The following is an 18,367-nucleotide window of genomic DNA, read 5'->3' as shown; positions in this document are numbered from 1 at the left end:
ACAAGGCTATTTTTCTTTAAGGGTTCAAACAATGGTCTGTGAGTAAGGTGCCTCTAACCAGGGGAGAAGTTTCAATCAGGAAATCTGCCCATTTACTGAAACCACAATTACCAAGTGGCATGAATAATAGGAGAACTAACCCCAGTCTCTGATCCACTTAGGTCAAGCAGTCAAGCACACACATTTTCAAGCAGGGGAAGCAGGGTCCCAAAGGCCACACAGCACTGCACCCCACTCCCCCAGGACCTTTGTTCTTTTGTCCTGATCCTCAAATAGGGGGAGGGCCAACCGTTATCCAGGGTAGCGCCTTCCTAGACAAGGCTAGGGACTTTGCGATTACATACACTCCCCCGGAGGCTTTGCCGTCACAGTGGAATCACCTCCGCAGGCTTTTAGGCTGGATGGGCCCCAACATCACAACATATGTTTGTACAAGGAGCTTTCTCATTACAGTATAAATTCTTTGAGTCTAAGAACTCCAGACTTTCCATTTTTGTTCTCCATATACCTGTCATACTTGAGGAAGGCTTACTGAAGAGATTGATTGAGATGATTAAGTACACTGTAACCCCACTCTTTTCAAGGAGATGCACAAAGAACACTTGACTGTTTTCAAAAAATTTAAAAATGCAAAGGTAAGTCTTCAGGGATACACTCTCTAAAAAGTATTTGAAGAAATAGCCAGTACATTATTGAAGGAGATTAGCAAAGATGGAGGAATGATACTATATAACTTTGAGACCTACTATAAGGCTACAGTAATCAAGACAGGGTCGTGTTGGCAGAAGAAGTGACAAACAGATCACTAGATTGGAATAAGAATCAGAAATAGACTCACATAAATACAGTCAACTGATTTGGGATAAAGTAGTAAAGGTAATACAATGAAACAAAGATTGTTTTTTCAACAATGGTTGAACAATAGAAGAATTGAACATCCACATGCAAAAAATATGTATCTAGACAATGATCTTACCCTTCAGAAAATCAACTCAAAATGGATCATAGATCTAAATGTAAAATGAAAAGCTTAAATAACATAGGAAAAAAAAACTTGGGCAACTTTTGGTATGACCATGACTTTTTATATACAACATTAAAAACAGGATCCATGAACATAATAATTGATAAGCTAGATTTCATTATAATTAAAAACTTCTGCTCTTTGAAAGACAATGCCAGGAGAGTGAGAAAACCAAGCCACAGACTGGAAGAAAATATTTATAAAAGACACATCTGATAATGGACTTATCCAAATATATAAAAAAGTCTTAAAACCCAACAAGAAGAAAATGAACAACCCAAATGAAAAATATATGAAAGACCTTAATAGACACCTCACAAAGATCTATAAATAGCAAATAGGTATCTGAAAATATACTCAACATCAAATGGCAAATAAAAATTAAAGCCACAGTTGAGATTCCACTGTGTTTCTATTAAAATGGACAAAATCTACAACATTGACAACATCACACACTGGTGAGAATGTGTAGCAACAGTACTCATTCATTGCTAGTGGAAGTTCAAAATGGTACAGCCATTTTGGACGACAGTTTAGCAATTTCTTATTAAACCAAACATGCTCTTACCATACAATCCAGCAATTGTACTACTTAGTATTTCCCCAAAGGAATTGAAAACTTTGTGTCTACACAAAACTTACATATGTGTTCATAATATCTTGATTCATAACTGATAAAACTTGGAAATAAATAAGATGTCCTTCAGTAAGTGAATTGATAAACTGTAGTATATCCAAAAAAATGGAATATTATTCAGTGCTAAAATGAAATGAACTACAAAGCCATGAAAAGACACGGAGGAATCTTAAATGAATATTTTTAACTGAAAGAATCCAATCTGAAAAGGCTATGTACTTTATGATTCCATATAAAAAAGAAAAACAGAAAAGAAAAACTATGGAAACAATAAAAAACAAAAACGATAGAAACAACAAAAAGACAAGTGCTTGCCATGAATTGAGGAGAAACAAAGGGTGAATAGATAGAGCAAAGAGGAATTTTAAGGCTATGAAAATATCCTGACTGATATCATAGTAATGGATACATGTCATGATACATTTGTCCAAACCATAGAATGTATAGTGCCAATAATGTAAACTATGTAAACCATAATGTCAACAGTGGACTTTGTGTGATTACCAGGTATCAATGTAGATTCATCAACTGTTATAAAGTATCACTTTGGTGGAGGATGTTGATAAGGAGGGAGGCTCTGCAAGTGTGGGGCAGAGGTGTTAGAAGTGAAGGAGGGGAAGCAAAGTGTCCTCCATATTAAGAAGGCACTTTGCGACCAAAAAACAAAGCAAGCCACTCTTCCAGTTTACACAATTTTATTCGAGATAACTTTCTGACTGGGGATCAGGTGGGTAGACAATGATGTTATGCAGCTTTTCTCTCCAAAATCTGGATCTTAATCCACTGATTGTATAGAAAGTTATCTAAAGCGATGCCATCTGTGTGCTAGAGGGGAGGGAGGGGAAAGAACTATGTTATCTTTACTAGTTATCTGACCAATTTTACAGAAGTTCAGAACAAGCCTTCCTGCATTCAGGTCAGGATATACAATAGCCTTCAAGAGGCATGGAACATGTAGTTCCAAGGAAGGGTGTGTAAAAAAGACAGAAGGCCAAATATGGTCAGCACTGTCAGCATTCCCTATAAGAGGTATACAGAAATCTTTGTACCTTCTTGTCACTTGTGCTGTAAAGCTTAAACTGCTCTAAAAAAATTAACAATAATAATAAAGTCTTAATAAAAGAAAATGTTTCAGGCAGTATTTGAATTGAGACCATATGGATTACAATCAAGCCAGGTGACCAGCTTCTAATGACCTCATAGCACAACCTTGCCCTGACATATACTGTCCACAGAGCATGGCTGCTCTGTAACTTCTAAAGTAGCTGACACCAATGACCAATGACCATTGCCTTGCTTCTTGCCTCTACTATATGTAAAGGGAGTAATTACCCACATGCAGGTAATAGTGTATTCTGTTATTATGTGCTAGACATTATAATTTCTTCATCCTCACACCAAGCCTGTGAAGAAAGCATGATTATTCTCACCATTTCTCAGCTGAGGAAACTGAGGCACAGAGCTTAAGTAGTCAGTGAAGAGCACACAGATGGTATGTGGCAGATCCAAGACTTGAACTCCGGAAGCCTAGCTCCTGGGCTTGTGTCTGAAACCACTCTTAGTCACCATACACCTGTTGTAGGAGTCACTTCCCACAGTCAGAATGCTACGCATTCCGGGTCTGTGAAAATCCACTCAGAAGGTTCAGACATGAAGTCCTGAAGGACAACCAATATACTTCTGTACCTTATTTTGTAAAATGAGATTTCGGGGAGGAAATAGTGACAGTAACAGAGGCAGAGAATTTTTCTCTTATAAATTTATTCATCACAACGCTTTATGCCGAAACACATAGTTTGTATGTTCATTGCACAGTTATAAATAGATACGCTCAATCTGGTAAAATGTACAGAAAGTGGGCAGAGTATTTATAATCTTGAGAAAATGCTTCAAAAAGAATCCCATTCTCAGGCTCTTTTGGCTCAGATATAGGAACATTCATGGACTGGATTCCTTACCTCTTGCTTGATAACCTTGAACGTAGGTATTCCACGTTGAGTCTACCTTTGTTCCTAATACCATAGTAGTTGGTACAACCTGAGTTCTTTTTTCCCACTTAGGTATTCTGATGTCCAGGCAGCTCTTGCCATTAAGGGATGATACTTCATGGGCATTTCTGTTGAGATACTTTTTCTCAAAAGCCAGTTCCACCTTACTCCACCTACATTTGAAAAGGAATCATTTATTTCATTTATTCTAATCTCTGTCTTCGCAGCCTATCAATTTTATAATAGAAAATAAACACTACACTCACTATAACAACTAAGAATAGTGACTGGCATTATTTTTACATGTCACCTCATAATATTATTGTTATCATTTTTCTTAATAATATAAAGTTAATACCTCTTAGTTATTTCAATCATTCCTATTTAAACTTGTCCTAAATAAAATTAAATTCACAGTATCCTTCTAGACTCAAAAATTGGAGTAATTCTTAATACCATTTTAGAATATGAAAGCATATTGAAGGTGCATTATTATGTAGAAAAATAACTGGTCAAGAAAAACTGGATTTTTTTAAAAACTAGATTTTGGGGAGGTGTTTATGGGTGTCTCATTTTTGCACAATTTACAAGCACTGGCTTCCTTGTTTGAATATCTATTCAAGAATGTCTGTATAGAAAACACAGACATTATAGAATTACTATAGAATATAGAATTACTGTCACCTTCAGGGGCGAAGCCTTGTTTCCTGTCCAGTGTAATATAAATAATGCATATATTATATAATGTCTCTGGGGAAAAGTCCTGGCACGTGAGCTGCCCTAATATAAGATGTTGGACATATATAAGATGAGTTGCTGTAATATAAGCGTGTGGCCGTTCTCTGTGACACCACGTGGAGACATTACTTAGCCCCTTTGTGTTGTCCTGGGAGAGCTGTGTGCTCCAGCTGTGCTGTTGCTATGAGCAATTGTGGTGGTGGTGGTTGTTGTTTTCCCCTCTGAGCCAGAAGTCTTACGTCTTCAGCGAGCATCCATAACACTGTGGCAAAAATATTTGTTAGCCTCCAAGTATGGTTACTCTCAGGTCCTTCTAAGTTATTGACAAATATGAGCTAAAACTTTTAATATGTATTTTTGTACATAGATACATGTTTGAAGTGGGAAGAGCAAAAGAGAAATTAAGAGGAAATGTTAGAAGGGATAGGATTTTATGAGTTTTTAATTCTGCTTCTTTTTGTTTGTCCATTTCCTGCATTGATATGTACATAAACAGAAAAAAAATCAATGTTTCATAAAAATAAAATAGGCATATTCTACTTTATTGTCAGTGTGAATTACATCTTTTTTAAACTTGTAGTTTTGGTGCTTTCAAACTTAGTAATATAGAGAAATTATTCATTTTTCTATATTCTTTACATCCTACCGCTCTCCAACATTCTTATTTGTTACAAGGGTAGCTGATTGTATTGTGTTTTGTTGTGAGACAGTATTACCATCAACAAATAACTTTAGTAAAAAGGACTCAAAGTTACTGGTGTTTGTAGGTGGTAGTAATACATAATAATACATAATATAATATGCTACTAGAGTATATTATATAATATACCTACATAAACTATACATCATATATATCTTCTTTGTTGTCTATCAAATTTATATGTATTTTACATATGCATATGCTTCCATTTCACATTTTATTTGGGCAACATTTCTAGATCAATATACTACTAATAGTGATAACAGTTTCCCTTACCTTGATTCTGATTTCAACAAGAGTAGTTTGGCTGTTATATTGTTAATTAAAATGAAAAATTTCCTTTTATTTGTAGTTTAATAAAGTTTTATTTGGTCCTTCCATTTTTTGAGATGAGTTTTAGGCTTTGTGCTGGGTTGAAGAGTATCTTCCAAATTCCACATCCATTCAAATCCTCAGAATGTGACATTATTTGGAAATAGGGTTTTTGCAGATATAATTAGTTAAGATGAGGTCATGCTGGAGCTTTCCTTCCTTCAACTTTCATATTTAATAAGCTGGTATGACATAGTTCTACCTTCAAAATCCTTGAATCTAATCGTTACATCCAACAAAACAAACACAACAATAGCAACAAAAACATCATAGACCAAGCCACCATGATCACACAGTCTTCTTAATGGTTTCTTTGCTTCCAAATTTACCTATCTACCTAAGGTGCCCTTCCAGTAATGAAACATAGCCATTGTTATTCTCATGTGTGAATTATATTAATGGTTTCATATTATATTTTTAATAAGATACAAACTATTGCCTTGACCAAGATGTTTAAAATCTGGCATCTGCCAATGTCTTCATCCTTAACCCCTGCAGTCATGTCTTTGGACTGCTAGACTCCCAGCTCCACTGGCCGTCTTCATGTTCCTCCCACACACTTTCCTTCCTCAGATCATTATACTTGCTGTACCCTCTGCTGGAAATGCTGTTCCTTAGATCCTTGCATGGGTGATTCTGCCTTAACACCCAGGCCTCTGCCGTCATACTACCTTCTCAGGGAGGCTTTCCTTGACCATTTCGACTAACTCAGTACCTCTAGTATCCCTATTTCTTTTCACTGTTACTTTTATTATCACCTTTATAATTTCACTCTCTGAAATTATATTTTTCTTAATTTATTTAGTCTTTATCTCACCCACTAAAATCTAAACTTACTAAGTTGAAGAACCTGCTCTCCTTTGCTCAAAGCTGTGATTGCAGTAAAATGTCAGGCACATAAAAAACATTCAGTGCACGTTTGAATGAATGAATGTCTATGCAGACATGTCTATTTGCACAGTCTATATATAATACATCTTTCTAAAAGCAGCATGTAGTTTTTCATGCCATCATCCGTGCTATACCTACTCCACGTTTCAAAAAGTATATTGCTTAACTTTTGCTGCATAACAAACCATTGCAACGCAGTGTCTTGGTCTATTGCGTTTCTTCAGTTTCGGGGGCGATTCTACCAATCTCTCTGCCTGTGGTCAATCTGCTGGTGGCATTGGTTGGCTGAGGTGTCTCATTTCTCATCCATTCAGTGTCTCATGCTTCCAGCAGCCTAGCTTGAGCATTTTAACATGATGTCCCTGGGATCAAAGGGCAGCAAGTACTTGTCAGGTCTCAGGTTGGGCTACATTTGCTATTGTCCCAGTGGCCAAAGTAAAACACATGTTCTAGCCCAGATTCAGGGTTTGAGGGTGTTATCTATGGCAGTGACTACTGTGAGATTTGAACAAATTAGGCAACATTACAGAAATAATCTACTATAGGTGGAAATCCACCATAGCCTGTCTATATTCATTCCAATAATATCATTTTCTTGGCTTTGTGGGTTACTGATGACTAGAAAGTGAAATAATGGAGGAAAAGGTGAAGAGTGGAAATTTTCTTGCTCTCAGAGAGTTATTGATTTCCAGTAGGTAAATGGCCATACACCTCTGGTTGAAAAGTGAAATGGAATTACAGTGCAGTAGGACAACCTCTCTACCTGCCCCTATCAGCAGCTCAGTTATCTGCCTCAATGTCCCATTTGTGTGTAATTATTATAACTTACTGCTGAGGTTTGGAATATCATATTTAATTTCCCTAGAGTGCAGATATATTCAATGATTGATTCTGTGTGTTTCCTTGACTTGTTCAAATAAAAAGGAGGTAAGGGTGAATCCGGCACTGTTGCTTGCCATCATCATAACCCTGGGGTGCCTTCCAAATTTTTCTTTATATTAAAACTGTGCCTATATTCAAATGTGTAAATATTGGTCAAATGTTATTTTTTGGTACAGACTGTGGGAAAATATGATAGTCCCTATGATCAGTAACTCATTATTTCATAGAAACTATATCTTGTGTTTCAGAATGAAAGTTTGGGGGGGTTGTCCTAGGGCATGTGGTTCTGATAACACATTCCATTTAATCATTAAAATAAAATGTAATACTAATAAATTCTAATTCTCCTTGTCACTCTCTCATCCCATATCCCCCTAACTTAAAAAGTGCTCTGCTAAGAGTAAGTACATTTTCTCAGTTCTTCATTCCTCATTTACTTTCACAGCCCTTATCTTGAAAACTTTCTCCATAGACATTTTCCCAATTAAACATGTCTCCTACCAATTGTTAAATAGTAACACAACATTAACAAGTATTGGAAAATAAAAAACTCTTTGATAATTTGTGGCAAGTTCAACTGACAAAGGTCCAGTGATTTCAGAATGTCTGTGGCACACTTTGTTGTGTTTTTTTTCTCTTTTCCCAGGTAGTTATTTTTAATAGACCTGAGTTTTTATCATTCTTCTATGTGTTTAGAGTGTTAATATTTTAATACTTCAGTGAGTGTTAATATTTTAATACTTCAGTGATATGTGTGAAAGAATTTTTAAAATTCAGTTCTAAATGCAAATTATTCTTAAATGCTCTGTCTTGACTAACATCATTTAATGTTAAAATCTGATTTTACTACATTTTTAGAAAAGAGTTTAAGGCTTAGATAACTCAAATTTGCTGCACAGTGAGAGCTCTGTGATCTCTAGCCAGAACCACATGTAACATTTTGTTCTTCTAAATAGCCTGCAGTCAATGGTCACTGCCCACTCTTCCCAACTAAGCTAAAAAGAAACTTACTGCTTCATTTAATTTTGCATTTATCATTCAACAAATATTTATGGAACCCATGAAACAGGCCAGGTATTATCTAAACCATGAAAATACAAAGATGTATAATACAAAATTTCCTGCTCAGGAAGATCACGTCCTTTAGATGGATATAGGCAAGTAAGCAAAGAGTTAACATCTCATGCTGTAACAGAGACATTTAATAGCATCTCTGAGAAACACAGGAAGAGGACAAAGTAAAGGAAGAAGTGATCTAGGGAGACATAGCAAGTCAACCATGGAAACGGCCAAGAAAAGGACCAAGCGAGAACAAAGTTGTGAGGACAAATCTGAATCAGGAGCTGGAAGGTGCTGATGGGGATCAAACAGGAAAGCTGGAAAACTATTTAACCGAGTCCTACAGAATCTGGGTGAATAATCAGTTGCTTTGAATCTTCAAACACTTTTTACAATATTATGTTCCATTTAAAACACTTTAATCATGACTGCTAGCCTACATGCAAACACATTTTTCCATGTCCCTGTGAGAAATAATTCTACCCTTAGCCAAGAGCCTAGCATTCCAGAAACTTAAGCCATGATATGGAAATCCAAATTCAATTCAACACCATCTGCATAACCAGCTGTTCACCTCCCATATTTCCTTCTTTTTTCATGTACCACATGTTCATGGAGAAAAAGAAGTTATGAATGAAAATGTTATCTGTGCTTTGAAGTCCTACATTTCATTACCACAAAGTCATCTACTGATATTCTCTGAAAAGTGTTTATGCCACCTGGAAAAACAGATTGTATTGTCTTGGGGCAGGACTCAGGTATTTGGTAACTTTTAACAATGTCTTCATACTAAGATCCTAAAAGCACATGCCAGAAAACCAGTACATGTGCCTGGTGATTTGCTGGAATGGTTACATTCAGCAAGCCCCCTGGCAGTTAGCTGGCACTCATCAGCCCCATCACAAATTCTGAGTCAGGCTCCCTTTTTTGTCCTATGCTTTTCTTCCAGAGGATCTGAGCTCTTGTTTACACATGTATCCATTTATTCATCCACAAACATTTACATAATGCCTATTACATACTCAGTAGACAATAAAACACAACAAACATTATCTTTCAAGTATTGTCAATTGTTCAAAGAGGTTTTTTTTTTTTTTTTTTTACTCTTTTATCCCCCTTGGTCACTGAAGATAATAAAACTACCTAATGTATAGGGCATTTTTCAATATTGAATAAAATAGTGCAAGTCAAGGATTTACTAAAATCACAGACTGGTAGGGCAACTAGCTGGCTCAGTTAGTAGAGCAGGATACTCTTTGTTTGTTAGTTTGTTCAATTATTTATTTCAAGAGAGGGAGGGAGAGAGAAAATTCCAAGCAGGTTCTGCACCATCAGCACAGAAACACAACGCATAAACTCATGAACTATGAGATTATGACCTGAGTCAAAATCAAGATTTGGATGATTAACTGACTGAGCCACCCAGGTGCCCTGAGCATGAGACTCTTGATGTCAAGGGCATGAGTTCTAGCCCCACATTGGGCATAGAGATTACTAAAAATCAATCAATCACAGACTGCCCCATAGTAAATATTCATTATGTATTCATTATTTTTATTATCATAATGGGAAAAACAGGACTAATACATAGTCCATAAATGTTATGACTCACAACACCTTTATGAATATAACTATTTGTAAGTATTCTTACATAATTGTGCCTACTCTATATTGGCTACACACACACACACACACACACACACACACACACACACACAAATTAAACAATTATCCAAAACATTAGAATGGTAGTATAGCCAATGCAAATGATGCAATTTGGGTTTTTTTTTAATGTGTAGTTTATAAAAACAAACAAAATCCAGTTTTCCTAGGATTATATTTACTCCAAATTTCAATCAACCATTCTGGGAACAAAGGTATGATTTGTTGCTTTGTTGGTGATTTTTTTTAATATAAAGCTTATTATTCCATGGAAACACAAAAAAGACACATCAATAAACCTGTAATATATTATTTAATTAGATAAATCCTAAAATGAACCTAAAAATAATCAGACTACATTGTTGAGAGAACTTTGAAAGACAAAGTTGAGTCTGATTCTGTGATTCATGCCAAGTAGGCAGCATGAAAGATAGAATTTAAACATCTCATTTCTGTTTCCTTTTTCTCTCTGTTCCAGAACAGTATGCCTTCAAAGCAGCCTGGTGTAACATATTTTGTGCATAATTCCTATTTGTTCCTTTTGTTGTCCCTGATAATTGCTGTAGACTACCTGTGGTTCATTATGATCCTCCATAAAGTGCATTTTGTCCTCTTTCATTTTGATCTATGAGTTCCACAAATTAAAAATATATATGATTAAAAATGTTGCTTACGGACTATGAACTTGAGGTCAAAGGAGTCACAGCCTTCTTCCCTTCTCTGCTTTTATCTTTAAAAAAAAGATGGGAAGAATTAGGATCCTGGAAGATATTACAATGTGGAAAACTATAAACATTTTTTAAGCTTGTGTATTCTAGTTATTCTTGGGAGATTCTATCACCTGTGGCAAGGAAGTTGTATTATAAGGGTTACATAGGACCCATTAAAATTCTGTAAGTTTGTCTATTATCCAGAAACCTTAAGCAACTAGAATACTGGAACAGAATTTCTGCTCCTCATACCTTATCTGTAGTGCATTTATTGACATTTAATTTTAAGTATCATTCATATCACAAACCGAGAATCAAAAGTTGCTGGGGAATATCTGGCAAATTAATTAGAGGGGATTAAAAATTACATGAGGGTTTGTAGCTTTGTTTAAGAATGTGGGAAGTATGTGAACAAATGCCTAAGAGATAGAGGAGCAAACAGGTGTCTCTGCAGGCTTGAGTCAGAGGCCTGTGGGGTGAAGGGCTGAGGCAGAAACTGTTTTCCAGAGAGATTCTCGACTGAGTTACAGGCACTGATTAAACACCTGGACAAAAAGTGAGGAGGCTTCTTCTTGTTTCTGCCTGGAACACGCATCTAGTACACCAAGAGTCTTCACACATCAGTGTTCTCCAGATGGGCAACAATGGCCCCAATTAATCTTCAAATGGCTTATCAGGCAAAGGTCATCACTGTGGAGCTAATGAGTCGTGGAAAATATTATGGACTGAACTGTGCCTCCCCACCCCCTTCCACCACCACTTCCGCCACCACCAAATTCATATGCTGAAAGTCTAACCCTCAGCACCTCAGAATGTGACTATATTTGGAGTTGAGGGTCTTTAGAAAAGTGATTAAATTTAAATAAATCCTTTAGGGTGGGCCCTCATCCAATTGGACTGGTGTCTTCATAAGAAGAGGAAATTCAGACACATGTAAGAGACATCATGCACAGAACAAAGACCATGTGGGGACACAGCAAGAAGACAGCCGTCTGCACATCAAGGAGAGAGGCCTCAGAAGGAATCAAGCCTACTGACACCTGGATCTTAGACTTCTAGGCTCCATACTATCTGTGAGAAGATGAAGTTATGTTGTGGTATTTTGTTATGGAATCTGTAGCAAACTAATATTAGCAGGATGTCAAAACACAGAGACTGTGACTGTAGTTGACATATTGGTTTATAAACACCCATGAAACAAACCTTGGGAGTATTCAGACATAAGTGAGAGAGAGCAGAGGCCCAGGAATCCCTCAATATCTTCATCAGCAGAAATAACAAGGTCAATCTCACAGGGTTTTTATAAGAATTAAATGAATTGATATATATGTTATTAAACTTTGTAGCAATACAGTAATGTATGTGTTAACTATCAGCCTTTTTATTACTATTATCACTATGTATTTGTTATTATTATTCTACTAATGTGAAAAGATACCAGTCAAAATATGACTCAGTCTTCACAAAAGTTCTTAGGTGACTGAAACACGAAGAAGTTTAGCTACTCAAGTTCACACCATCAGTAGGTGGACCCAAGATCTGATGTTAAGCATTACAAACCCATATATTATTGTGCTCCATAGAAACAAATTTACTTATAGTGCCAAATAAACCAAATAGATCTCTAAATGCCAAATAGATCACTGAACAGAAGGTGTATTTATGTTTACCAGATTTACATTAATCTTAGTGACTTCTCCAAGTGACAAATTTACAAATAAAAATACTTCTTTTACAACTTTAATGATACTGTTGAGACAGTGTATTGAAGCAATAGGGTTTGCTTTTTCTAAAGACATTATCTATTAAGTAGTTAAGGGAAATATTTAATGACAAACATTTGATTGAGGTAAACAGAAATAAACAGCTTTTAGAATATATTCAGAATGCTTTACCATATGCATTTTAAAATTTTTGTACATTTTTTTATTTTAAACATTTATTCAGGAAGTAGAAATATGTGAACCCCAGACTGAACAATGCCTTCATAAAGAAGGGCTGATTACATTGTTCCCATTTACAAGTTCTTTAATCACAAACCAAATCCTCTGATGTGCATGTGCTTGGACTGAGAAATACTTCCTCATTTCCTTTAAGTACAAAATTGTATATGCAGAGTGGTGGTCTGTGAAAAAGAAAAAGAGACAGAGGAAAATAATTATTAATAAAAGCAGCAAAGTTTATTTTTTCTCATACACATTAGAACATTCAATACCTGTAATTAATTAGTCCTCCAAATGGAGGGACAAACCTACAGCATCATTTCCATTCCATCTCACTTGGCTACACAGGAATGAAGTATACACAGTATTTATAAAAAAGAAAAAACTCTCTGTGTTTCAATTTCTTCTTTCCTTGATCCTTCTTTGGGTTACTTACCTTATATAGGAGATATTTTTAGATACTGAAAGAGTTGAAGCCTGAACTCAACTCTTAGTGGCCAACTCACTTTTTCTACTGCGATAGCCACCATCAAAGAATGGGGCTTAACTGCATAGACAAATTCTGTCAACATAATCTAGTCATTCCTCTTTCCCACCTAATAAAATGGAAATAATAATGAGTACAGAAATCTGTCTTGGAAGAGACTGTGTATTTAGCGCTTGAAGATTTCTGAAAAGTCAAATCACTGTGATGAATCAAACATCTTGTCTAGTTTTTATTTCCCTGTTAATGTCTTAGAAACTTTCAAAACAGGTGATCAAGTAGGATAAGAAAAGATAGGTTAAAGTTCAGGAAAGGCACTAGAGGAAAGACGCATTGCTCTAGTTCAAGATATACATAACTTCCAAGCTCCTTGTAGCTTGCCCGAGACATCACTGAACAAGTTTTTAAAATATTCAACAGTGTTTTTAGGTAAGTTATTCATTTTTAAATAAATCAACTCCCTGTATCTGCTAATGTGTTTAAAAATAATAAAATATGACATATTAATTTTTAATTATAAAAACTGATACAGAATACTAGAGTATCTATTTGAAATAATAAAGGCACCTTGGACTTTTAATTTTAATACTATAATAGTAAATGTAAAATGATAATAATTCGATCATAAGAATTTGAGGTGTTAGCAAAAGAAGTTTTTTGTCACATTATCGGAGATAATCAACCTTCCTTCATTATTAAGAAATAAGTGTAGGAATCACTTACCACTTCTCCAAACAAATGTATATACACTTGTATCAATTCTTTATCTACGCTGCTCTACGCTTTATTCACTGCATGTGCCTTCACCATTCTGGGCCTCCCTGATCTACCTCATTTTTAAGTTCTCATAGTGGAACAAGTGTGCCACTAGACTTACTAATAGGTAAATTATAATATGAAGACAAGTGTACTTTTATTTGTTTTCTACAATAAAAGATCACAATGCCATTACCATTAAAATATGCAATCAGTAATATAATAAATGCATAATTTTGAATTAAATATTACACATTTTAAAATCCTTGCAAGCATTACAAGACAGTTGGGGCAGGTTTACAATGCACATCACAGGTTAAGTTTCATCAAAATATATGTGAAAAAATAATTTCCTTTGTTTTTACATTGTGAAAAGCCTATCTACTTTCCTCTACCAGGACTCTAATTTTGACATCATTTATTCTATATTATTAGTTCCTTCTCCCCAACCAATAAAAAAAATTTAAAAGCTATAATTTAGAAGAAAACTTGTGTTATATGTTGAACTACCATGGGGAGAATATTATATGTTTATTTGTTTAGTTTTAAAAAGAACACTGAATATTGCATTCCTAATGCTTTACTTACCACAAATTAGTGAAATAAATGTTACTTTGATAAGATATATAAAATAACAAGAAATCTAGTAATAAAAACCTCTAAAATTCAAACATGTTCATTTTTTAAATTTAAATCTATGTATTATTCCAAATTACAAGACATGCATGTATTTCCTTATTTGAAAAAGCTCCCTAGGGCCTTTGTACAATATATCACCACATCCAAGATTATAATATTGTTTTGAAAAGTTACTTAAGGTTCTCAGCACTAGTTCAGGTGCTTGTTCCCACCTGCCAGATGGGAAAAGGCAGTATTTCACTGGTCACTGGGGAAATCACAAAGGAGGTTCTTGCCTCAATACTGGAGTAATTAATCCTAAACTACTCCAGGCCTGCCTAATAAATCTTGAAAACAGGACCTGAAAAAAATCAACCTGTTTATAAGAGCTTAATCTTCTCAATAAACCTGAAGAATACTTATAGGAATATAAAAATATAGAGCACCCAACACAATAAAATATACAAAATCTATGATCTAACCAAGATTTACCAAACATGCAAACAAGCAGGAAAATGAGCCCATAGGAGGGTCGCCAATTGAAACCAACCCAGAACAGAGCACAGATGTGAGAATCAGAAGGGGACATTAAAAGAATTATTATAACTGTATTTCATGTGTTCAAATAGTGAACATGCAAGATACAAAAAGATCCCATTCAAACTTGCAGAGGTGAAAACAACAATGTCTAGGATCAAAAATACCTTGGATGGGATTAATGTCAGATTAAACATTGCAGAATAGAAGAATAGTGAACTTCTTGAGGAACAGCAACAAAAAGTATTCAAAATACAGGGATAAAAATATAAAAGTTAACAAAACATCAGTGAGCTGTGGGATAACTGTAAGCAATCTAATGAACTTGAAATTAGAATCCCCAAAGGAACAGGAGAGAAAAGGGACATAGAAAAATGTATTTTAAAAACTAGTTACAAGTTTAGATGAAATTTGATAAAATCTATAAAACTATGGATCCAAAAACTTAACAAATGTCAAATACAAGAGGTATGAAGAAAATTACAAGTCACATCATAATCATACTGCTTAAAGTCAACGGTAAGGTGACAATCTTAAAACCAGCCAGAGTGGGGGAAAGACATATTATCTTTACAAGAAAAAAGGCAGTACAGCAATAGATTTCTCCTTAGGATCAGTGCATAGTAGAACACAGTCCAGCAACATCTTTAACTAACTGAAATTAAAAAAATTTCAAACTAGAAGTCTATACCCAGAGCAATTATTTTTCAAAATCAAGGTATCATAAGACTTTTTCAGACACACAAAAGTTGAAAGAATTCACACCAGCAGACCCACACTATCAGACCAAACCAAACCACTATCAAGCCAAACCAAACAGTAAACCTTTTATAAAGGAAATCATTTAGTCTGAAAGTAAATTACACCACATAAAAATATGCATCTACATAACAGAAGTGTATCAGAAATAGTAACTGTGAATATATAAATATATAAGACTTTTCCTAATTATTTATATCTCTTTAATAGATTGACCCTTTAAACAAAAATGATATACTGTATTATGGAATTTTTAGCATATGTACAGGTAAAATGTATGCCAACAATAGTACAAAAGACAGGATGGGAGAAATGGAATTATACTACTGTCGTCCTCATGTTAAATGTGAAGTGGTAAAATTCACTTGTAGGTAGACTCTGATAAATGAAGGATTATAATATGAACCCCAAGGAAACCATCAAAATAATCAGAGTTAATAATTTCAATAATAATAATAACAATAATGATAAACCCACAAAGGAAATAAAATGTAATAGTAAGACTACTCGATTTATCCAAGAGAAGGCAGACAACAACAAAACTGGGAACAAAGAACAGATGGGAGAAATAGAAAATAGAATAGTAAGTTGACAGATTTAAACCAACCATATCAATAATCACATTAAACTAACTGATGTAAATACCCTCAATTAAATGGCAGAGGCTGTCAACATCATGTGTCCTTTCAGCAATCCAAATTAAAACGCCATTTAGTATTGGCAAAATAAAAACCAAACAACAAAAAAACTTGATAATGATGTGGGAGAGCAAAGGAACTCTGCTAAGTGCTGGTGGGAATGCAAAATGTACAGTCACTTTGGAAACCAGTCTGGCAGTTTCATATAAAGTTAAACATATACTTACAGTATGACCCAGCGATTTCTCTGCTAGATATTTATCCAAGAGAAATGAAAACTTATGTTCACATAAAAACCTACATGCAAATATTTATGTTGGCTTTATTCATAGATAGATATCAAAAACTGTGAACAAACCATATGTCCTCAAACTGGTGAGTGGATAAATGAACTACAGTAGTCATCAATAACATTCCATTGATGTAAGCAACAAAATGCATGAATTTGGAATGTTTGAAGCTAAATGAAGTACCTAAAAGGCTATGGATACTGTATGATTCCATTTATATAATGCTCAGGAAAAGGCAAAACTAGAGACCGTGGTTGCCAGAGGGGGGGAGGGGGAAGTGGGGTTGAAAATAAGGGGGCAGCACAAGGCAGTCTTTGTCATTGATGGAAACGTCCTGCGTCTTGAACGTGGAGGTGGTTGGTTGTATGACTCTATGAGTTTATCACAACTCATAGAACCATATACCAAAAAGTACATTTTACTGTTAGGTAAAATTTTTATAAGTAGATTTAGTCCCACTTTTCTCAGGAAGTCATCCCAGGTCACTCCCACTAGGAATACTCCTCTCAATCCCTAAGTTCTAAGGCCCTGCTCTACTGGAAATGCCCAAAGAACGACGCTGTAGTCTCTATCAGAGTTTGTTACAGAGAGATAATTACTCGTAGAACGCATACACAGTGTATCTGGACCATACGGGTCCCACTTTTATAACTCACATTACCAATAATTTGGCAGTGCTAATTCTCATTAATTGCACATTATCTGCAGGGATAGATCTAAATAGGAAAAGCAATTAAATGGTTATGGCAATTATCTAGGTAATTAAATTTAACGTATACATTTCATCCAAGTATCTGTTAGCACTCCCAACCAGCAGGAAATGCTGAGTTTTGCTAGCTACCCACAAGTGTTTTTAAGGTTTCCCCCACTATGAGTAGAAACAGCTGTATCTAAATTGTATAAATTTGGTAAATTTTCATAGTCTCTCCAATGTTTATATTTTACATAAAAGTTAAAATTATATGCACGCTTATTTTTCCCCATAGCATATTCAATTTATTTTTTACTGATTAACCAATGAATGAATTGTGTATAATATCTGCGTAAAAATGATTAAGAAGATAGGGAGTCACATATAATAGTGGACACATCTCTCTGCCTTTACCCTTTCTTTTTCCCTTATAAGTAACTTAGAAAGGAGAAATGCATGCAAAAAGCCACAATGCTCTGTAGCTCGCCAACAGTCTATACCAAGGTGTGAACATCATGAGCTAAGGTGCAATATTTCAAACTGTTCCTTATCCTTGATGTTCCTTTTATGAATATAAAACAAGAAAATTGTTTACTGTGCAGATAATTGTCTATGCACAGATAATCAGTATGTATGATAAGCAAGCACTGAGGGTGGGGAGGAAACCAAAATGCCCAACAAAACAGGAAAGACTAACTTGAATGTTCCGCAAAAGACAGAATATGATGCCAGCCATTAACTTACATTTTGGAAGAAAAAATTGCTTCTAAGCTTGTCCAAGGTACTGGACTGCCCCAAGTACATTATGTTCACATGATTATCTATGTAAATAGTGATTCTTGCAAAATCTACTGTAGTGAATAAGTGGCATGATTCTACACAGAAAGCCTGCTTATAATTTAACATAAATAATTAGATTCTGGGGCATTTGCATGGCCCATTCAGTTAAGTGTCTGACTGTTGGTTTCCACTCAGATCACAATCTCAC

At 35.1% G+C, this 18,367-nt stretch overlaps 1 protein-coding gene across 5 annotated transcripts in view; it reads right to left on the bottom strand.

Annotated features, from left to right (window-relative positions):
- Positions 1–3,551: 3,551 nt before the first annotated feature.
- Positions 3,552–18,367, bottom strand: part of LIPI (lipase I) — a 62,194-nt gene continuing 47,378 nt past the window's right edge. Inside the window, exons 10-14 of one of the 5 annotated variants that reach the window (XR_003908589.1) lie at positions 12,704–12,788; positions 11,209–11,361; positions 10,628–10,683; positions 4,517–4,649; positions 3,552–3,822 (exon numbers count right to left, since the gene is read on the bottom strand). Coding sequence is in view for 2 of the 5 variants with exons in the window: in XM_029939138.1 (XP_029794998.1) it covers positions 11,284–11,361; positions 12,704–12,788 (163 nt within the window). In the remaining 3 variants the exon portion in view is untranslated. Of the gene's footprint in view, positions 3,823–4,516; positions 4,650–10,627; positions 10,684–11,046; positions 11,362–12,703; positions 12,789–18,367 lie in introns of those variants that run through there. The other 4 variants (XR_003908590.1, XR_003908591.1, XM_029939139.1 and 1 more) reach the window with 4 other exon arrangements.

This window comes from Suricata suricatta, chromosome 5 (genome assembly GCF_006229205.1).
Source record: "Suricata suricatta isolate VVHF042 chromosome 5, meerkat_22Aug2017_6uvM2_HiC, whole genome shotgun sequence".
Taxonomy (NCBI): domain Eukaryota; kingdom Metazoa; phylum Chordata; class Mammalia; order Carnivora; family Herpestidae; genus Suricata; species Suricata suricatta.
Note: the sequence above shows the minus strand (reverse complement) of the source record. Positions and strands in the feature narration are given on the sequence as shown.